Consider the following 22,853-nt stretch of genomic DNA (forward strand, 5'->3'; position numbering starts at 1 on the left):
ATAGGTCATTCATATTGCTGTCAATGACATTTTAATGCTGTATGAAAGACTGGAGTGCCACAAAGTTATCCTTTATCGCCGTGTTTTTCTGGGTGATCTTTTGTATGACAACCTGGTCAATCAAATGAACGGCATTATTTCAGTTTCAGAACATTTGTAAGCAAACAGCTTGTGACATACTGTTCCTGTGCAGGGCTCTTGCTAACTAACAGGTTTTTGTTCCTGTTACTATTTGGGTGCGTGCCATAAGGTGCGGTGCAGCAAAATGCAGAATATTTATTAGCAACGTTTTACATACTTGCCTGGCACTTGATATTGACTCTGTCATGACACAACCTAAAAAATACATGTGGAAGTGCTTGTCCTAAAGTTAAGCCGCACTGCGGCCTGTGACTTGTATGTATGTTATCACAAAAGTGAAAACCCTTTCGCAAAAAGGCTAAACATTGGTTTGGTTTCTGTTTTAGTATTTTTCAGATGAACCTATAACGCGGCGTTGGCGTCTAAAGCAATGGAACCGACATTCACCCAAGAGACAGCAGGATAGACTCAAAGTGCCTTCGGCTGGCAGCCCGCGCAGCTTTTGGAAACCAAAAGACCTGCACATCAGGAGCACGGCACGAACGCCTTGTCTCCTTTTTCTCCAGGATGGGGACAAAGGCAGCCCGGACCTGACATCCAGTAGAGCGGAGGAATGGCAGTTTGGTTGACAAACGTAACTCTGTGATTTAATACACCCTTACACCCTTGCACGCTTTTGTAGGGTGTAAAGGCCCGTTCACACAGTTGCGTTCGGAGCGACCACTACGCTTACGAACGAATGCAACCGGTTGGAACGACGAGTTACCATAGCAACGAAGCGCCAAACGGTCGTTTCGTTCGTGTTCGTTCGCAACGCAAGGAGTTGAGCCGGGCTGAACTTTTTCGTTACGTTCGGGAACGACGGGAGCGACGGACCAATCACAGGTCGAGGAGAGCTCGGTCGCGCGCGTTGCATGCCGGTCGTGCCAGGCTCCTTCTATTTGCAAACATGGCGTCGGTGGTGATCGTCGACATGGACGGCGCGGTGAACGTTCATCGTTCCCAGTAAAAGCGCTATCCTTGACTGTGAATTTTCGTCGTGTGTCGTTATGATAACCCAGCACGTACTAGAAGGGAAGATCCACCTACTCGTGCGGCGATCTCGTGGCGGCACTCTCAAGACAGCAGAAACGCCCGTGCCGTCGTGTTTGTTTACTTCGACTACAGTGGTGCTTTCTTAGCATTTGTGTCCTCGAACATCACCCGGATTTCTTTTTTGGCGCATTTCATGCGTGTGCCCAAGTTCAGGGTATTACTGGTGCGTACCGTATAAAGGATGCGAGTTTTCACGCGTTTTCATCACCCGAGAAAGGTGATTAATGTTAACAATTCTGAACGCTCGCAACGCCTATCTGATCACGAAATTATATTTCTGCGTTGCTATATCGCTGCTAAAATTGCATCGTCTTTTGTGATCGTAGAAAAGGCGAGTGGCGAGATTTGTACTGTTGACAAAGTCGTGCATAAAAGTCATGATCGTGCAAGACGGCGTACTGCATCTTTTTTTTTTTTTTTTTTTAATGCGCTACCCTGCGAGCGTATCCTGAAAAAATAAATAAATAAAGTTTAGGTCATAAAAGAGGGTCTGTCTATTTTCTGTTACGCAAGTGAGTGGCAGAGCGTCCCCTTCTTTTTAGAGGCACCGCTGAAACAGCTGACGGCGGCGGAGAGGCGGTCGCCGTGCTGCCGACCCGCTGCGCTTGGGACAGTGGTTGCAGGAGCGTACGCGCGGCGCAGAGCGGTCGTTCCCGTCGCTCTGGTCACAACAGACGCAGTCGTGGATAACGGGTTCGTTGCAGATGTCAGAACCAGCCTTTACACAGCTATTGTAGCGCACAGCAGATCTTCGTGACTGTGGTGTTGGAGTATGTAGGGATTGCTTGGATTGAGGACTGCAGCGTGGTAATTTACGTTCGTTTAATCCGCCATTTCTGATACACCAATGTTGCCAACCCGTACAGTCGATTTCCCTAAATCAAGGACACTACAGCTACCCTCCTTGTGAGAAGATGAAATTGAGAATCTAATACATCAAATAAAATGTTGCAAAGTAACAAAACAAAATTAAATAAATGACGTGCTGTCGATGTTCAGCTGAACACTTGCTGAGATGAGTTCTTTCATTTTGCAATAGTTCACTCTTCTTCACAAAGAATTTAAAAGGGATTATGTTGCAAAGTCAGCAAGATGCCGTGGTGGCTTGCGGTTTCTGACAGGGTAGCGTCGATGAAGGGGGCTCTGTCGTCTTGCAGGCACTGATGGCCCTGGTGCTGAAATGCAACTGTCCGTGCTGGACGGTGGCATAGTGTCATCTAGGTCGGTCTCTGCTCTGCGTGGCACTCGGTTGATCCTGGAGGCATCCTTGAAAAAACTAGCATTCCGTGTGATCATTCGGTTGCCTTGGGATGCTTTGATCTGAGATCCATGAATGCTGGTAATGGTATAAGGGGTCGGATCGTAATACGACGCAAATTTGTTGTGTTGGGCTTGTTTACACAGGACTCGCTGACCCACCCAGAAGCGATGTCGACGAGCGCCTCTCCGTGTGTCAGCTCGATGCTTGTTGTAAGCCTTTCTTGCAAGCTCTCTTGACCTCAGTCCTTCTGATTCAACTGTTCTTGGGGTTGGGGCTGCATAGAGGGGAAGGAGATTCCTCATTGGTCTTCCAAACAGCAATTCGTAAGGCGTTTTCGTTGTTGTGCCTTGTTTCGTAGATCTGTAAGACATCAAGAAGGTATCTAGCTCAGCCTTCCAGTCCTTGTTTTCGAGTTCACTGGTGTGCACCTGTTTCTTTAATGTCCTCATGAATCGTTCCACTTCACCGTTGGCCTGAGGCCACAGCGGTGTGACTCTGTGGTGTCGAAATCCCAGCTCTTGGGCAAACTCGGCAAACTCTGTGCCATGGAACGGTGGCCCGTTGTCCGTTTTCACTTGTTCTGGGATGCCAAACTGGCCAAACACTGCTCGGAGGTTGCTCAGCACATTGCGTGCGCTTGTCGAATTGAGGACCTGTACCACAGGGTATCGCGAAAAGTCATCTATCACCACCATTGCATATTTCCCATCGGGAAATGGACCGCAAAAGTCAAGGGATACTTTTTCCCAGGGACTGCTGGGAGGTTCGGTGATCGCAAGTGGCTCTTGAGTTGTTTGGGGTACTGCAGCTTGGCATGGAAGGCAACTCTTCACCAGCATGTGCACAAGGTTGTCCATGCCTGGAAACCATACCTTCTCTCGTAGTAATTGTTTCGTCTTTACGATTCCCTGGTGACCTCGGTGTGCGAGTTGCACTGCACGTTTCTGGAGACCAGTTGGAAGGACAAGGCGTGTCCCTCTAAGGATGAGACCTTCTGGTGAGAAAGTGAGTTCTGCCTTCATAGCTGCAAATGGCTTTAGTTCTGGTAGCAGCCAGTCGTTACGTAGAGGATGCTGGATGGCTCTCACCAGTAGCTGCAGCTGTTGGTCTGCCTTAGTCTGTTCCACAACTTCCTCGACCGAGAAGGCTTTTGGGATGCACTGGCGTTGGATGAAGTTGACATACTCATCAGGAACTTTGGCGATGCGAGTGCCTGTCTCCCGTTGTGGCACTGGGTGTCTTGAAAGGTAGTCCGAGGGGTTGCTGCTTCCAGCAGTGTGTCGTACGTCAAATGCATACTGTTGGATGCGGAGAGCAAGGCGCTCTATGCGGGCAGATGGTGACGACCTTGGGTTTCCCAGGATGCTCACCAGGGGCTTGTGGTCTGTCAATAAAAGAAAGTTTGCACCACACAGGTAGAGCCGAAAGTGTTCCATGCCCCATACTGCTGCCAACATTTCTCGCTCGATTTGGGAGTAGCGGCTTTCCACTGGTGTTAATGCTCTGCTTGCATAAGCTATCACTGCGACCTGTGCACCATCTCGTTGTGTTAAAATGGCACCAAGTCCGTGTGGGCTTGCATCTACAACCAGCTCTGTCGGCTTGGCTTGATCGAAGTAGGACAGGGTAGATGCGTCTGACATGACGCGCCGCAGTTCGTCGAAGGCTTTCTGGTGTCGTTCAGTCCACTCCCAGGTTGCATTCTTTAGCGTCAGTTCACGCAGTGGCTGAGTAAGGTCAGCAAGGTTTCGTAAAAACCGACCCGAGTAGTTGACCATTCCCAAAAGACTCTTCACCTCTTGAGGAGACTCTGGTACTCTTACTTGTAGGAAAGCCTCGATTTTCTTAGGGTCTGGACTAACACCCTTTGATGAAAAAATGAGCCCGAAGAAGGTCAGCTCTCGCTGGTGGAAGTGACACTTCTTTTCATTGAGCGTTAGTCCTGATTCCTGAAGTCGATGTAGGACTGCATCTAGAGCGGCGTCATGCTCTTCTTTCGTCTTTCCAAAGACCAGAATATCATCACTGACATTTAGGACGTTTGGGATGCCATTTAGCACTTGGCGAATTGTGTTCTGGAAGATTTCTGCTGCACTGCTGATGCCGAAGTTGAGACGTTTGTAGCGGAACAAACCAGTGTGCGTTGAAAATGTTGTTAGTCGTCTCGAAGACACATCCAGTTCCAGCTGATGATAGCCGTTTTTCAGGTCAAGGTTTGAGAAAATGGTTGCTCCGTTGAGAGCTACGATGATGTCATCAACTGTTGGACACAGATGTCGCTCTCGTTGAATGGCAGTGTTCACAAGGCGCATGTCGATGCACATACGAATCTCATCAGGGTGGTGTGGTTTCGGTACAATAACCACTGGAGACACCCATGGTGTGGGTCCAACTGCTGGCTCGATTATGTCCTCTGACAGGAGACGGTCGAGTTCTGTCTCCACAAGTGCTCGCACTGCAAATGGAATGCGTCGGTGTGGTTGAGCGATGGGAGGAACAGTTTCATCCGCGAAGAGGTGGATTTGCTGCTCTCTGAGTTTGCCAACTCCTTTGAACAAGTTAGGGAATGATTCCACGATCGACTTTCCTGTTGGGGAGTCTTCGACTTGGTATGTGATACGAATAAGACCAAGATTTGATGCTGCTGCAAAGCTTAGGAGTGGTGCGCAGCTTCCTGGGGTGACGAAGATGTCCTCTTGACTGCACCTTTCCTTGTACATCATGCTGACTGAGACTTTTCCCAGAAGTTGCAGAGGAGACGTTGCTTTGTATGGAAAAAACCTTTACGGATGTTTTCTCCAGTTTCTCATCTAGGTGACAGTTCCGGAGCTCATCCTCACCAACAACCGACACGGTTGCACCCGTGTCAATCACGAAGGTGATTGGAACATTGTCGACTCTGATGACAGCTTTGGGAGACGTGCTTGCTGGAGGCAATGTTTTTGCTACAAAAACGTGTTCTTCACCGCTTGAACTGCTGTCTTGGCGGGTTTGGCTGATAGTTTGTACTGTCTTGTTTGATGAACGGCACACCTTGGCAAAGTGTCCGATCTTGTTGCAGGCTTTGCATGTTTTTCCCCATGCAGGACAGTTTGATCGTCCGCCGTCATGTGGCCATTTGCCACCGCAGTTGTGACAATCTGTCGACAGGCTGTGATGTTGTTGTGTCTGGTAGTTTGGTCGCTGAGGCGGTTTCAAACTTCTTTTTGGCTTGCTGCCGCGATGCTGCTCATCCTTTCGTACTGCGAGGACTGGCTTTTCGGCGCTCCGCTCGATTTCAGACACATCGTGCTCCACGTCCTCGAACATGCGTCCTTGCTTGAGGATATCTGGCAAGTCCAGCGAATGCAGTATGGCATACTTCCGCAGGCGCGTGGATGTGGTCGCGATGATGATCTGATTCTTTATCTCGAGATCAACGTCTGGGAAGTTGCAATGACGAGACAGCTGGCGGAGCCGCGCATAGAAAGCATCGAGTGACTCACCGACGTTCTGTTGTGCTTGTCGGAAACGATAAATGGCGAATGTTGGGTTGATTCTTGGTGCGAAGTGAGCGTCGAGCTTTGCTCTCGCGGCGTCGTACTCAGATGTTGACGTTCTCGCTGCGCCTTGCGCGGTGCTGCTGACAGTTGCCGATGACGAGTCGTCCGGGAGAGACCGGTAGAGATCATGCACTTCCTCACCGGCGTAATGAAGGAGGAGCGCTTTCTTGCGTACGTCCGACGTGATGTTATACGCAACGAGAAAGTTCTCGAACCTGTCCACCCACTTGGCCCACTCGAGGCCGATGTTGTTGGCATCCGTCGCTTGGACGTTGAAGCTCGGAAACGGGGGCAGCGTGTGTGCCATGTTGACCCGTTCCGTTGATTGCTGTGGCGGTGCTCGCCGATGATTTCGTGGTGTACGGGTTCTAGGGGTCTTCCGTTACCACGGACGGCACTTCTGACACCATTGTGGTGTTGGAGTATGTAGGGATTGCTTGGATTGAGGACTGCAGCGTGGTAATTTACGTTCGTTTAATCCGCCATTTCTGATACACCAATGTTGCCAACCCGTACAGTCGATTTCGCTAAATCAAGGACACTACAGTGACTGTCCGCCGTAGCCCAAACCTCCGGCTGCTCCGGTGAGGAGTCTGAGGGCCTCGCGTCGGGCACGAAACCGTTCGCCATGTTTGTAAGCGTAGCTGGGTTGCATACTATTGGGTAGGAGCAAGAGTTGAAGCTCGTTCCTCATTGGCTGTTGCTTCGTATGGTTGCATGCGGTTGCATGTGTGTGTACACGTCGCGCACAGTTGTCGTTGAAGTCGCAGCGGTTGCATTCGTTCGTAAGCATAGTGGTCGCTCCGAACGCAAGTGTGTGAACGAGCCTTAATGCTCTCTTGAACAACCATTACGTAAGGGGGGGTTATTATGTCCAAAACACCCTTTCCTAGGGTGTTAGGGTGTGAGTTATAGACACTGCAAAACACCCTTAAGGGTGTAAATTAATATACAGTGTAGCGGCATCATGGGTTATACTCTAATTGCTTAACCCCTTTCTTGCACCCTTCTAACATCCGTCTTACTCCCTTTCCTATTTTAAAGGTGGAAAGAGGGCGTTTTAGTAGTGTCGTACACCCTACTAACACCCTTCATGTTGGAAATGAGCGTGTTAGAAGGGTGTTTTGACTACAGTTACACATTTAAGGCAGTAAACGAATGTAACGTGTAGTTATACACGTAAGGGGCTTTTGAGTATTGAAGTTTAAGACCTTTGTAAACTTATAGATATCAACAGCATTCCAGCACGTGTGACCGGGAAGTATATTTTATTTCGTGATAATCAGATGTATAGAATCTATGCGATGGTGACGAAGTACGTAATCTGTTATAATAAGCGTATACAGAAGTAAGTCCAGAACACTTTTCCGGTTATTTCGTTATACACACCGTACACTGATAATAGACGAGCGGAGTAATAAATGCGAGGTAAAGTTTATGAGAGCAGAGGTGAATCCCGTTGCAGCAATAAACCTACTTTGCAAGCAATATAAGCGTCGGGATAAACACTGTGGAAGTAGCAGAGCTGCGCTACGAGCACGTTGGAAATTCCGAAGCGCAAGTTTTCTTCTTAAAGTGTAAATCGAATTTTTTTTTTTTTTTTTTTTTTTTACATTAAAGGGCAACTCCGCTTCATTTTTGATATTTAGAAAACTATGTAGCCCTCTTCAGTATCATATAGGAAGACCCCACGTCAAATATTACGATCTAATTCCGTTTATTTATTTAATAAACTGGCCGGCAAACCTTCAAGCGAGCCAAGTCGCCGAAATCTGCCAACTCTAGCGTGCGGCGCCAGGCGCAATCATCAGCGCAGTCAATGCCACGGAGTTGGAGCGGCCAACGTTGAGCCACTACGTCAGAGGCATGTACGTCATTCTCACGTTTCGCTTGTTTTTATTTCTCAGAGCGAAATGCAACGATGACGTCATGAGTTTCTCCTCCCGGTGTTGGCTGACCGGGCGTTCACGTGATCACCGTAACACGGATGCGCTACTTTGCGCTGCCCTGCGCGCTTATCGGTCTGTTTCTCCGCTCCACTTCTCTTTCGTCTTTTCCCTTCCCCCTCTCACCCAGGCCATCACCGTCCACGCCACGCGAAGCGACCTTCCCGCGTCCAATAAAAAAAAAAAAAAAAAAAAAAAAAAAACTGCCCGCGTCGCGTGTCCTGTTTCTCGCTCCCTCCCGAACGTCACAAGACCACGTGGTTCGACGTGACGCGCATGCCTTTGACGACCCGAGACCGATGTTGCCTGACGCAACCGAAGTTTCGGTTTCGGTATCTGCTGACGTTTAAATTAGGATTACACAAATAATATTCCACATTTCGCGAATCCGAAGACGTAGAGTTGTTTAGTAGTGCTTTGTGAATGTGAATCACATGGAAGCCTAAATTTTTCGGAATTGAGCGGAGTTGCCCTTTAAGCTTTACATTTTTTGCCCTCGGCATTTCGCTGTCTGCCACTATGCAACAGTTCCTTTCTTCGCCCGAGAAACCCAACGAAATTTCCTTAGTGGGGCATGATCGAATAGGCCCGTTGTATAGTTGCCGAACATTAAAGAAACGTTGGGCGTGGCTTCCTATAATCACGCTTCGGGAATGGCTCTTCGGCATCCTTCTCGGTTAATGCCGCTATCTGATGGGCTGCTGACCGATAATGATATGCACGGGACTCAAGCATCTTATTCTAAAATTTTCCCCAAGATAGAAAACAGGGGAAAATTGATAAACACAAAGCCGCTAACCTTCTTTTTCAGTGTCGCTGCCATCTGCGGCTTCGGTAGTATATGCACCAACATCCCCATTGCAACTTTTTTTTTTTTCTCACAGATTTGCATATTTCGTTTTATTGTATAAAATTATCGTACGCCTCTCGGATGCAAGGTAATTTAGTTTGAACAGTCGAGTATTCGAAGCGTGCGACAAGACAGTGGCACTCTGCGGTGCGGCTCGTATATAGCTAAAGAATTTCGCGTAGAGATCGTGTGATCAGTGGCGTACCAACTTGTTCTTGAGTGGGGGGGGGGGGGGCAAACCAAACCCGAACCGACCGCCCCCCCCCCCCCCCCCCCCCCCCCCCAGGGCCGGGGGGCGATGGTCGCCGCCGGCCAGTGTTTGTCCTGCCCGGTGACGGCTGTTTCAAGGGGGGCGAAACACATGCCTTACCCCCCCCCCAATCTGAGAACTGGGGGGGGGGGGGCAAGCGTTGCCCCCCCCCCGGTTGGTACGCCCATGCGTGTGATAACAATCGACCTTAGATTCTAATCACTATCACATCGACTAAGCGCACGAAACGTTCCAAGGCATATTTCGAGCTAACTTTCTATAGACACAAGACTCGGAAATTGAGAGCACAGTTACCCTCGGTGCGCTATCAAAAACAGCCGCGGCGGTCATCTCAGTCCCAGTACGTCTCTGCTTGATGGGCCAGGGATCGAAGAGCGAGCTGATAATGAGAGTGGCAGAAATTATTTCTCGCGCAGATTTGATCAATCACTGGCCCTGGTCAATGTCGTCACGGAGTGATTTCCAGACGGACAGAAACACGAGCGTTTCGTAGAGGAATAGTCTGTGCCAGATATGAGAAAACCACGACGGTGTGTGGCCTTCGTTGGTGCTCACAACTGCGGGGGACACGATCGAACCGGAGCTCCGAAAGACTGCAGCGGGTCGGAGGACGTGAGCAGAGACAGGGAGAAACGCTGGACACGTGATACGTTTTCTAATGTCATGGTGTCATGACGACATGAAGAAACACGGCGGAGGGAAGGCGCTGACCACGGGAGGATTTAGAGGGGGGGTCCAGATGTCCTGACCCCACTCTTGATTTCTGCACGTGTAAAATTTAGGGCCTGAAACGAGGGAAAGGGGGAGGGGGTTCCTAAACAAATGGTACGCTCACCAATAGAACGATTTTTAGCGTCCCCGTATAGACGCACTCTCAAGGAAGCGGGGAAAAATAACCGATACAAATATTAAGGCTCGAATCCACGCTGTGAAGGTGGTTTGACAGCGAAGGTGTGGTATCACCTGCAACGATTGCCCACTGCATTATAGACCCTTTTTATGGCAGACGCCACCAGGTTTTGCTCCAGTCTATGACGTCCCTGTGCCGTATATTGGGAGAGTTTGGCCAATAGGAGGAGCAGAGGCCGCCACCAGCGCCGAATATTCGCCCCGCGGTTAGAGCTTAAACTAAATATGTGGCAACGCGTCGACCAATCAGCAAACCGCGACGTCACAATATTGGAAACGACATTTTAAGCGTGAAATAGAAGCGTTCAATCTCGCAGCAGTACTGGCAGCACGACGACGACGACGTTTAGAGGATGCCACACCGGGCGTCGGCGGAGCCTTAGCCTAATCCCTGGGCCTCGCGGTACCTCGGATGTGGCAGCTTTCTGCTTTGACTGGGCTACCCCCTTGGAGCCTGATGCTTCGACCCCAGTGAGCGACAGCGGGCTCCTTTGTGCAACCGATCACCGATCGAACGGCTGGCTGCAGATCCCCTTGGCCCGCTGCTGACCCACCTCAACGAAATGTGGACATGTTCAAATTGGACCGACATCCTCCGCAATAGCAACAATCCATCTCGTTGTCATTTTGGATGTATGTACTCAGAGACTCATCGCATTATCATGTTCATTAAGCGCGGCACCGCGGGCCTTCATGGTATACGAGATGTTGCCTTTCCGCGGTGCCGCCGCGCTCCAGAGCCAAATAAATATATTATTATTATTATTATTATTAATATTATTATTATTATTATTATTATTAAAACAGTGCAAAGGGTGGGGCGCGCGAGCGTCCTGACACGCGGTTTGCTCGGCTCGGGTTGAGACGGTCCCGCACGGCTCATGCGCTGGCTTTGGCTGTGCTTTCCTTCCCCCAGTCTCAGCTGAGACGCTGTTTCGAGCAAGTCGGCTCTGGTTTGGAGCGCACGTTAGTTCATTCTTCCGTTGAATATGGGCGTGACGAAACCCTAACATGCGCCAAGTTTTCAGTCACTGAGAGTCATACCTTTTAACTCTAGCGACGCTAAAACGCTAAAACGGCTTAAATTAGTCGTGTCACATATTTAGTGCACACTATACCACCGCTAGAGGCTGTTTCGCGTCCTGTGGTTGGCCACGAGATGCTCGTTTATTCAAACCAATGTATGGCCAAACTCTCTCAGTAAACGGCTCTGTGACGTCCCAGAGAACTTCCGGTTTATAAAAAGAATGAACGAAGGTCACCTTAGCACCGCTGCTTGAAATGTAGATGAAACGGTTAAGCACCAATTCCCCAGGTGAACGCCAAAGGAACGAAGGAGTGCGATATCTGTTCAAATGTTTCGAGTATTCTTGTCAACCCACTTGCCTCCTCCAAGATATAATATTGTACAGCCGAAGGTTCTCGTTAAATCTTTGTAAACAGCAAAAGAGTCTATACCAAATGATTCACGAAAGAAAACTAAATGCACTGTACCAAACACTTTTTTTTTTTTTGTATATGAAAGACTTTGTAGACTACCGTTTCCGCGGCACCTATACAACCGCAATCTTTACCGCGAAACGCATGCGGGGAGCACTGCGTGCTCCGCATTGTTAGCTGGGCTGCTGACGTCACTCCACACTTCGTACTCTGCCGTTACCGCGGCAGCGTATGCAATCGCAATCTTTAGCGAGAAACGCATGCAAGGAGCGATGCGTGCTTATCATCTATCACGAGGTTTTGACACTTGTTTTTTGGTTTTCTTATTGAAGCAAGTGTCAAAACCTCGTGATAAGAGATAAGGCGCGCGCTATCGTTTTCTGTCGACCATTATGTCGACTACTGTTCTGTCGACGGACACCAAAAAGGACACCAAGGGTTGTGGTGACGTCAGAAAGACACCAAGCTCTGATTGGCTCTAAATGAAGGATAGTGGGTAGACCTGAAGGCAGCTTACTCTGAGGTCTACCCACTATCCCTCAATCGGAGCCAATCGGACCTCGGCGTCTTTCTGACGTCATCACAACCCTTGCAAAGGAAGTAGACGACTTGCTCCCCGCATAATTACCATGACTCAAAAGCAGTAGTAAAGTGGTAAGCTGGGCGAGTTGGTAAACGTTGAACATGATAAAAAAACGCGCACAAAAAGACAAGGACAAACAAGGAAAGAACACAGAATACAGAACACAGCGCGCCTGTCTGTCTTCTGTGTTCCTTCCTCGTTTGTCCTTGTCTTTTTGTGCGCGATTTTTCATCATGTTAAACAAAAGCAGTTGTGTATTTGGTCGTCAAAGAAATGAGAAAGATAACTCGCTGCTATTGAGGTAAGGTGTTCTCTTTAAGAATCGGCAAGTATTAACGCATTTAATTGTTTTAGTGATTAGAGAGTTTTAGTAGATCGTTCCGATACCTCCGATAGCCCCGATAACGATACTATGCATGCACAAGAAAGGCGGTGGCGGAGTATCGGGTATCGTTATCAGAGTCATGGGAACGATCTACTAAAACTCTCTAGTATCGAGTAACGGTATTTTTAGGGTTACGTGTACATGTCTGCTGCTAACCAACTGCGAAGGCGGAGCGGTGCGCCCCCTTTAGGTGTCGCACGAGTACGCTGTTCTTCGTTCCTCTCACAGACGAGGAACGTCGAGAAAACAACATGCTTGCTCCCAGACGCCTCCCAGTCACTAAGACGATTGACGGAGAAGCCTGCTGGGTGTACTGCGATCCGGCCACATACCGGAGTGTCCCGAACTTCGAGCCCCAAGAGGGAGACATCATTCAGGTGAGGAACCTTTCAATGCTCGCAATCCACCATTATCGGAAGAATTGGTGCCACCTGCCGGAGACTTAGCTCGAAGATTTCTTTATCGAAAACTTGAGAAAACAAAGGACGCCATTAAAATAAGCAGCGGAGAATCTCCTTTGTACGAGCTTGGGGGCAAAAGCTAGCAAACAATGAGCTACAATGGGCACATTGCAATGTATCGGGAGCTCAGTCTATGGTCCTCGTGCTCAACATGTCAGTAGGATCGATAGTCGGTGACAGGTTATGAGTTCAGGGGAAGTTCCTCACGCCGCTTTCTACTTTAGAGGACGTCGTTTCCGGACCAGCGTTCAGTCCAGATAAACTTTCTTAAAATAAAACTGACCCCTTCAGTGCACATTTGGTGAAGGATTGGGTTCCCTAAGAGCAGGTACCCATTTTTCAGATGTGTTTTGCAGCGTAGAAAACACTGAGAAACACTTGTTATCTTTATCTGAACGAGATTTAACGCAGCAACGCACAGAAGTGAAGAGACCTATCAATTTAATTTAGTGACCATCAACGTTTTTATTTTGGTATAAAACTCTACGTATGAAAATGTGATATGTCCAGTGAAGAACCCCACTGCCTAAGCGCAGCATACTGGAAGCCGCAAGCCTGAGCGCTTGGTTTGAGGAAGCGCTTTAAAATGCAAAGTTATTTATATTTAGCTTCAGACACTGGATCGTTAGACTTCATTAAAATTGTGTCTGAAGACTCGAATGAATATGCGCCCACTTATCATTGCAGTACAACATCTCACCTGGGATATTACGCATGCATCACGCACTAGTGATCACACGACTGCTCACAGGCACGATGCTTATCCAGATCGAAAAGGGCAGGGGCCGGCTTGAACGAAAGAAACAGGCACTGAATAAAGCCAACAACGGCACTATCTCTCGCTTTGATGGTGCTGCACACAAATTGTGATATCGATGATGCGGTTGGTTTTACCAAAACACCGAAACCAATTGCTTCAAATCAAAACTAGTAAAAACAACAAAACTTACATGAAACATGGAGCCCCTTCTTCTTACCAAAGTAAGAAATGTAAAGTCACTATGTGGGGGCACTAAAGAGCATGATTGTCCAGAAGGAGAAAAACTTGATGTAGAAATCACTATCTATGAATGAACTTGATGTAGAAATCATATAGTCTCTGAATTGCGATAGCATTCGTCATGAGACTCACGACGCAGATCACTGTGATTACGACGACGCAAATTTGGAGTATGCACTTTATTTTATGAGTGGTAACAACGCAGTCATTGACGTCAGCGCGACTGGAGCTCGCCAGCCACCGTGATATTGAGTGATTGCTTCGTCTCTGTGTAATCATTTAATGTTCAAGCTGTTTCCCCACCATCCATGCAGCTTCGTGTGTGTCTTGTTCTGTCCCTGTACAATCGTTTAATGTTCACACTCTTCAACCATTATCATTGACCATGTACCACACTCTCAAGAAAAAAGGGTGTCAAAAGGTGTACCGCTACACCCTTTGTCCCATATAATACACCCCGAAATTTCAATTCGACGTACAGCGCCCTACAGTCGAACGGACGGCCCGAGATTTTACGAGGGGCTTGATAGCCATGTGGTACAACATTTTAAATAGCTAAAGTACGTATCAAAGACCACATAAAGAAAACACCAAATTGTTACGGTAGGGCCAAGAAAACCCCGATTATTTTTCTTGTTGTCAGTAAAACGTACGTTAGCTATTTTAATAAGTTGTACCACACGGCTATCAAGCCCCTCGCAAAATGTCGGGCCAACTGTTTGACTGTAGGGCGCTGTACGTCGAATAGAAATTTTGGGGTGTATTATGTGGGACAAAGGGTGTAACAGTACACCTTTTGACACCCTTTTTTCTTGAGAGTGCAACTAGCTCAACTTAAACCGATAATTGCTTCGTAGCTTGGGCGCAAATGTCAATGTGTGCGTCCTGCTGCCGCTCCGTGTAATGCGCGGCGTGGGTTTATCTGCTTGCTAAAACGATGTCGAGGACGATATCAAAGACGATCTCTAGGACGACTTCTAGAATGATCTCAAGGCCGACCTTGATGACCTTTAGGACAACCTCTAGAGGACCTATAAGACGGCGTTTCGCATGACGTTGAGAACGGCGTCAAAGACGACGTCTAGAACGACCTCTAGGACTACCTGTAGGGCGATCTCAAGGACGAGCTCTAAGACAACCTCAAGAACGACGTCTAGGTCAACGTCCCAGAGAACGACGTTAAGGGCGACGTCTAGGACGACTTCTAGGACTACCTCTAGGACGACCTCAAAGACGACATCTAGAACGACGTTCATAACGACCTCAAGGACATCAGCTTCTATGAAAAGGGTGCGAATGTGAAGGAGAGCGTACTGCCGCTTCGCATACGCGCACCACCTGCGTATGCGCTGCGCATATCACGGAGCATTCGAGGACAGATCCCGTATTGCGAAAATCGGGTGAAACAGCTAAAGAATGCTGTCGCATTAAAAGAGAATAATTATCAATTGCATTCATTTGCTCCTTTATATAAAGCTCCCCTATTGAAACTGGACGATTATTTTTTACTTGTATTTGGCCAGAAAATGTCTGCGCGAACACTCCTGACTTGCTTTGGGCCAGTTGCGTCCCATCTGTTGGGTATCGCCCATCCCATTTAACCACCAAACTCCGGCTCTGAGACGGGCGTTGAGTATCAGTTCGGTGCTTTCGCATGGTGTTTTTTAAAGCGGAAACCCTTCACAGCCCTCTTTTGCTCTTGTTGGTCTAACCAAAAAAAAAGGCACAATGTCATGTGACGTCATGGTGTCACGTGACATTGATTTCCCAGCCAAATATGAGGAAATTGACATCAGCATTTTAAGTCAAGGTGTCGCATGGTGCCCTGGCATCACGTGACGTCAGTGACGTCAATTTTTACTTTAAATCTGACGGGAAAATTACGACGACCTCACGTGACACCATGGCGTGACGCCGGGGTGTCGCACAACGTCGCAATTTCCACTCTAAATTTAGCGGGGAAGTAAATCAGTCCAACTTCGATGGAAAGCGATGGTCGTCAAAGCAGCCTTCAAGTGCTACCGCACCTTTGTTGCCTTTGACAGAAAGTCTAAAAACCGCAGTGACGCCGCTCGTAGGTCATACAAAAGACCCACGGATTTCTCCGCAGACACTTATGAAAGAGTTATCTGCGGATATGCCTCAAGCATGTTCCAAAAATGTTTGCTTGATACATCTGGGTATGCTTCGAACATGTCTGCAGGCATTTTTTAGAGCGCAGCTCTTAGGCGTCCGTTTCCGGCTTGAGCGGCGTCGGCGTAACCGCGCGTTGCATTATAGGACGTCACAATTTCCCCGCTGAATTTTTCGGGGAAACTGAATTGGTGTTGAGGTCACGTGACGTCAATTTCCTCGTTAAATTTAGCTGGGAAACTTAACCCGCTAAATTTAGTGGAAACATTTAGCCGGAAAATTTTCACTATATTTCCCGCTAAAATTAGAGGGAAATTTAGAAACAAATTCTGGCTAAACGGGATGGGAGGAGGCGAGCAAGATGGGAAAGTACAGACGGGGAGGAGGGCCATACCTTTCCCTCCGTACCCTTCCCTCCTCCTCTTCAAGAGCTGCGCTCTAATTTCGCATTACAGAGAATTGTAAACGTATTTCATTTTGTGTACGACCGATGGAACAGGACCATCGTACAAGAAATAAACGAGTCTCAGACAGTGTCTATGAGAATCCCGTCACATCGGTCATAAAAAAAACTGTTCGCAGACACGCTCCAAGCGTACCTATGCACTATGGACACATGTATCGAAAGCGCTTGAGATGTGTCCGCAGATGATTCTGGCATCATGTCTGCGGAGAGCTTCGCGGATATTTGTATGATTTGCTATCGGTGTATTGCGGTTTAACACTGCGACCGCGAATTAATTACTGACTGAAGTCCGACCCTAAGACGAGCTTTAGGATCTCGTCTGGTATACAATCGGCTACTTTGGCAGACTGTAAAATGTTTTTTTGCAGTGTCATTCGGTGATCTTAAATGCAGGTCACGTTCCCAAGATCGGGGACGAGCTGGGTCCAGCAGATCGTACAGCTCATTTTATACCAGGGACAGTCGGCGAGGTCGTACGCCGAGTTCCTGGAGAGAGCACCTGTCATCGAACTGCATGGTCTGAAGACGACGCAGCTGCGGTCCAGGCTTCTACGAACCCACTTTCCGATGAGTAAGATTCGTGTAAGCCCAAGGGCCAAATACATCTACGTCGCCCGGAACCCTTGGGATTGCTGCGTGTCATGCTTCCACATGATCAGGGAGCATCCCGCCTTCCAGTTCCAGGACGGGACCTTCGACGAGTTTCTGGACGCGTTCCTAGGCGGACAGTTCGGGTCTGGCGATTACTTTGATCACGTGATCTCCGGTTACGGCCACAGAAAGGATCCGAATGTCTTCTTTGTGACGTACGAAGAACTCCAGAGGGACAAGGCGGCCGTCGTCCTGAAGCTGGCATATTTCTTGGGACAGGACCACGGCAAGAGGCTCGAACGCGACGCGTCGGCTTTCGAGGAGGTTCTCTACAAGAGTACGACTGGATTCATGAGTAGCTTTATGAAAACAAATCCCGCGGATATCCGCAAGCGGAGTGCGCAAGATCCGACTGCTCTGCAGGCTTTCTTGGTGCCTGGTGTTGGAAAAGCCAGCGAAGAATCGATTATAAATATGCTTCGCAAGGGTACTGTTGGTGACTGGAGAGAGCATTTTTCGACCGTTGATGTCGAGAAAATGCAGGCTAAAATCGATGAAAAAGCAGCAGGTTCGGACATTGTGCATATATGGCAACATGATTGCGAGCTGATCTAAGTCTGAAGTATTAAGATCCCACTTAACCAACCGCGGTGTGTGCCTTGGTTTTGTTTCTTGGCGTATAAAAACTTACTATGCCATTCAAAATTTACCACAGGCGTATATAACTTGGCATAACGAGCCATTAGTCTCAAATTTTAAAATCAGCAGTGTAGATATTTCCTTGTGCTCATGGTCTTTAATGGTCTATGAGGCGATTCAGTAGCTAAAGGCCATGCCATCTCCGCAGTCCCAAGTGTGGCCTGAAGAATGAGTATGACAATGAAGCTTCCGCCTGCTTTGCGTTTTTTGATTGCAATTTACAGTATCTTAAATAATAAAAAAGTTAGTACTGATTAAATAGCTAAGGTCCTTGGCCCATCTCCTCTATAAGTGTCATCAACTCGTGAAATTAACAACATCAACAAATACAAACATATTGTTCTTCTTAGGGTGATGCCAGGATTTGCTGTATTTAGAACCGACAATACACGACAACAATAATTAAGAAACAAAACAAAAAACAATAAAATGGCGTAAAATCTCCCCTTAACGCTAGTATTGCTCTAAACGGGAGACTATTTCATATGCTTTAGAGCACTTTTGTACTCTAAAAAGCAGTGTGTTGCAAGTCGGCAGCCACTAGACGTCATCTCCCGAGCACTCGCTCCGTAGCTGTCTATCCGTAGGTCTATCTCAATTGCGACCTCCCCACTGCTTTGCGGCGGCCATTTTTAATACACTTTTTGCTGGATGTATTTCGGTGGTTTTCACCGTTATTACGATACGGCGGTATGTTTAAAGCACTGCTGTGCTTCAAAAAATCAGGACAACCACTAAAAAAGAGCAGCAATTCCCGATATGCATCACTTGAAATAAATCTATTTTTTCTAAAGCAGTCTTGATTTTTTTTTCAGGAAATAAGTGAAAACACGGCATAATGCAATTTAGAAGCGAAACGCTTATTGCCATAAAGGTAGCAAACGGACCTCACCCACCTTGTGGTTGTCTATTATGCCATAACTTGAATTTTGCTGGCGTTACACATCCATTCTACATTAAAACTAATCGAGACCGCAGAGGCCGCGACTGTTAGCGTTTGGAGCTTGCGCTAACAAAATAAAACTGAATAGTAACTGTAGACGAAAAATCATCTCCACCCAAAGATTTCACATGCCTGGCATGGTTGCTTCTTTTTTAAAGATGCGACTTGTTACGGCGCGTCAGGCATGGTCTTTCCGTAGATCGTGTCTTCTTTGTTAGCTGCACTCTCAGAAAAAAAGTGTATTATTACACCCCTTGTCCCATATAATACACCCCAAAACTTCAATTCGACGTACAGCGCCCCATAATCGAACAGGCGGCCCCAAAGTTTAGGAGGGGCTTGATAGCCGTGTGGTACAACTTATTGAGATAGCTATATGTACGTATTATTGACTACAAAAAAGATTATCTGAGTTTTCTTGGCCGTACTGCAAACGCTCCGTGTTTTCTTTCTTTGGTCTTTGATAGGTACTTTAGCAATTTAATAAGTTGCACCACACGGCTATCAAGGCCCTCGAAAAAATTTGGAGCCGTCTGTTCGACTATAGGGCGCTGTACGTCGAAATGAAGTTTTGGGGTGTATTATATGGGACAAAAAGGTTGTAAGGTGATACCCTTTTTTTTTAGAGTGTGGCTTCTTCCCGCAGTTCATCTGTACCCTGTCGCACAGGCTGCCAACCAGAATGAAACGACGTTTAGATAACTATCGCTCCCCGAAAAAGAATATTTAGCTCTTCTTACTTTATTGTCGATTAACCGTTATGCACAAGCCTGAGCACTAGCAAGCTCAGTTTTCCATTCACACATTTGATGCTGTCCCGCGGTACTCCACTGAGCCGATGATCCCACGAAATCTCGTATTCTTTGTGACTGAACTAGATTTTCACTCGTTTCCAAGAGCAACCGGAGTGTTCGAGTAGTGGCATCGCTGTTTTTCCCTCGACCGCAGTGGGAGCACCGCGTGAACGCAGTGGGTTCACCCGTTCACGAAAATGAAGAAGCAAACAACAGCGAAGCATACAACAAAGCGATTTCAATGTGATAAGACGACTGGAGGAACTGCTTTTCTGCGCTTGCTGACAAACGAAGGCATCATAAACAACACAACTTGTGAAGTATACAGGCAGGCAGGAGAACCCAAGCTGATTCCGTGGCTTCCCAAAACGATACCACAGCCCGAAGCAGACCGCGGGTGGGAGCTGTGCTCGCAGGACCAGTCAGCTGCATCCCTCTTGCCTCTACCTTATCTTATCAAAGGTTCTAAAACAGATCTATAGAGATCTGTTTTATTAATTTCGTTTTATTTCATATATATTAACGCCCTCACTCTTAATGTTTCCTCGTCTATTTGTTTACTTTCAGACGACTGTGTGATTTACCGTATATGTTTCAGTCTGACATTAATGCTATCTACCAGTGCTTTGACGTATAGTCTGTGATTTTTAATACTAACAAATGTAGGTTCATGCGTGTATCTCGCCAGTCACATGAAACACGCAACTACTTTCTTAATCAGGCTCAGCTTGACACGGTATCTTCTTACAAAACTTTAGGTGTACATATATCTTCTAAACTCTCATGGAAAACACGTGTTCAGCATATCACCTGTAATGCTAAACGTATGTTATGCTATCTCAGGCGTAACTTTTCATTAGCACCTGTTTCTCTCAAACTATTGTTTTTTATATAAAACTCTAGCTCGACCGAAGTTAGAATATGCAGCCTCTGTCTGGGATCCCGGACAAGCCACTCTCATCACCGTGTTGGAGGCCATTCAAAAAATATCCGCTCGTTTTATTCGTTTTAATTATCATTAAATATCTAGCGTCACTTCTACGAAAACCTTGTCATTGCCGCCCCTGTTCCTGGGACGTAAGCTTTGATGCCTCTCTTTATTTCGCAAACTTTATTTTTGTAAATCTGTGCTTCGCGACAAATTAATCACTCGTTTCTTTTATATTTCTGCTAGTCATGATCATGAGCACAAAGTTCAGGCTATCACATGCCCATTCCATTCTTTTCCTTCCTCGCACATCCTTCGAACCACTTTCCCAAACCAATTGCACCCATCACAGACACTGTACTTTCGACGACTGCTCTAACCACTCATTTTTCTATTAAGTGGGAATAACTGTGCATATTTTAATCCCAACTTTGCTCTCCCCCTCTGTAATGCTACGGGCTTTGAAGGTAAACAAAATAAAAATTAAGGACATTTACAATTCTCTGTAATGCCGAATTAGAGCGCAGCTCGTGAGCAGTAGGTATGGAGGAGAGGGTCACGTGGAACGTCACGTGTGACGTCACGAGGGTAAAAATTTTCCGATGGCGGGACATTTTTTTGTTAAAGTTAGGTGGGAAATTTTCCCGCTAAATTTAGCGGAACAATTTACCCGCTAAATTTAGGGGGGAAAGTTTTCCGCTAAATTTAGCACAAAAAGTTTTACGCTAAGATATTTCCCGGCAAATTTATCGGGAAATGTTTGCCCTCGTGGCGTCACACGTGACGTCACGCGTAACATCATTATAGGATACATCCCATAATGCAAAGTGCGGTTATGCCGACGGCGATGCCGCTCACGCCGGAAGCTGGCCCCTAAGAGCTGCGCTCTAAAATAAATTTAAAAAAAAATTTACCGGGCTCTCCTTCGCGTGGGTATGGCCGGGAGCGTGATGACGTGTCGAAATTGAGGTGCATGACTGTTCCAACGAAGACATAGCTTCCACCGCAGTCCCGGCTTAGAGGTGAACGGAGTACACAAGTAGCATGTCTGCGGCAATACTTCCGGAATGCGCAGTTCGCTTGATGACATTGGTCTATCGGAACATTTGCAACAGGGCCCGAAGATCCGAAATATGTTGTATCCGTTTGTCGAGTGGGATTTATGGCTTTCGGATCCGCCCGGGTTCTTCCTTCGCCGAATCGGAGGCGCCTCTGTCGCCAGCCTGGTGACAGGAGCATAGCAGGATGCCTGGAACACGTCTCCGACTGGTGCGTCCACGGCGTCCTCATCTGTGATAATAGGGAGTTTTCGTAGATAGTTTCCGCTGTCCCGCAACGCTTTCCGCAACCAGCTACGCTAGCCGGAACTCTACAGTCAAGGCCATCAGCGCGCAGGCGCATTAGTGGCTATTTCGTTGCGGAAGGCATAGCGGAAGGCGAAACGCGATCTACGAAAACTCCCTAATAGGGAGTTTTCGTAGAGCGCGTTTCCCCCTCCGCTAAGCCCTCCGCAACGAAGCAGCCGCTACTGCGCCGGCGCGCCGATGGCCTTGACTGTAGAGTTCCGGCTAGCGTAGCTGGTTGCGGAGGGCGTTGCGGGACAGCGAAAACGATCTACGAAAACTCCCTAATAGGGAATTGTAGCAGACCGTTTCCGCAGCCCGCTAAGCACAGAGCTCTGCAATCCGCCACGAGACCTTGAACTATGCAGACAAGGCTGGCGGTGCGCATGCGCAGCTGCGGCGTTTTCTTCGGGGATACCGTAGCGGAGGAGAAAAACGATCTACTACAACTCCCCGATATAGTAAGGGTGAATGGGAACCATGTTGAAGATACCTGAGAATGGGGCAGAAAGGTACACATAAGTCGAAGGAACAGGAAAGGACGTCGGGATCGCGACATCTAACAGCAGATGAAACGGCGGCTCCTCTGTTGTAAGGTTGGTTGCCACACCGCGGACTACTTTGGATGGGTGGTCGGCGCAGGAAGCTGAACACGCCACTCGAACACGCCTTCGGGGCACCTAATGGATGCGATAAACGGGGATACAATTCTCGTTTATCTCACTGTCACCTAGTTTGAGGGGAGCTACGACAAGTACCGAGCTGAAAAAACGTGTTTGTGTCGCAGAAGAAAGTAATTCGGGCAGTAACGAATGTGTCGCGCTGCGCACGTACTGAACCGCTTCTTCTGTTTTTTACATAAAGTGGTGAAAGTTAAGGAATATTTCGAATATAAGCTTGCGACAATGTACGCGGTATATTTTAATAAAAGATATAGCTTTATTTTACCATATAAATATGGCGGCAGCCGAGGAAGAAAAGCTGGGCAAGAAGCTTGGTCCACAGCTAGCCCCCAGAGAAACGGAGCATTTGTGAAAAACATGCACTAGAAATTATAGAACGCTAATACATAACACGAAATACAGCAGTGAGAAAATTTTTTTATCGAATATTCAACAACAATGTGAAATAT

General features: G+C 47.5%; 1 protein-coding gene across 1 annotated transcript; it reads left to right on the forward strand.

Annotated features, from left to right (window-relative positions):
• Window positions 1-209: 209 nt before the first annotated feature.
• LOC8041669 (sulfotransferase ssu-1) lies at window positions 210-17,719 on the forward strand. The gene is made up of 3 exons (XM_029966784.4): window positions 210-701; window positions 12,592-12,740; window positions 16,817-17,719. The coding sequence occupies exons 1-3, from the start codon at window positions 695-697 to the stop codon at window positions 17,627-17,629; spliced, it is 969 nt and encodes a 322-aa protein (XP_029822644.2). The 5' UTR covers window positions 210-694; the 3' UTR covers window positions 17,630-17,719.
• The last annotated feature ends 5,134 nt before the right edge of the window (window positions 17,720-22,853 follow it).

This window comes from Ixodes scapularis, unplaced genomic scaffold (genome assembly GCF_016920785.2).
Source record: "Ixodes scapularis isolate PalLabHiFi unplaced genomic scaffold, ASM1692078v2 PGA_scaffold4__175_contigs__length_147842914, whole genome shotgun sequence".
Taxonomy (NCBI): domain Eukaryota; kingdom Metazoa; phylum Arthropoda; class Arachnida; order Ixodida; family Ixodidae; genus Ixodes; species Ixodes scapularis.

Bases quoted from the DNA above. Each gene is read 5' to 3' on its own strand.
- LOC8041669 (XM_029966784.4), top strand. The intron at 12,741-16,816 runs GTGAGGAACCTT...TCTTAAATGCAG, and splicing joins AAGAGGGAGACATCATTCAG to GTCACGTTCCCAAGATCGGG.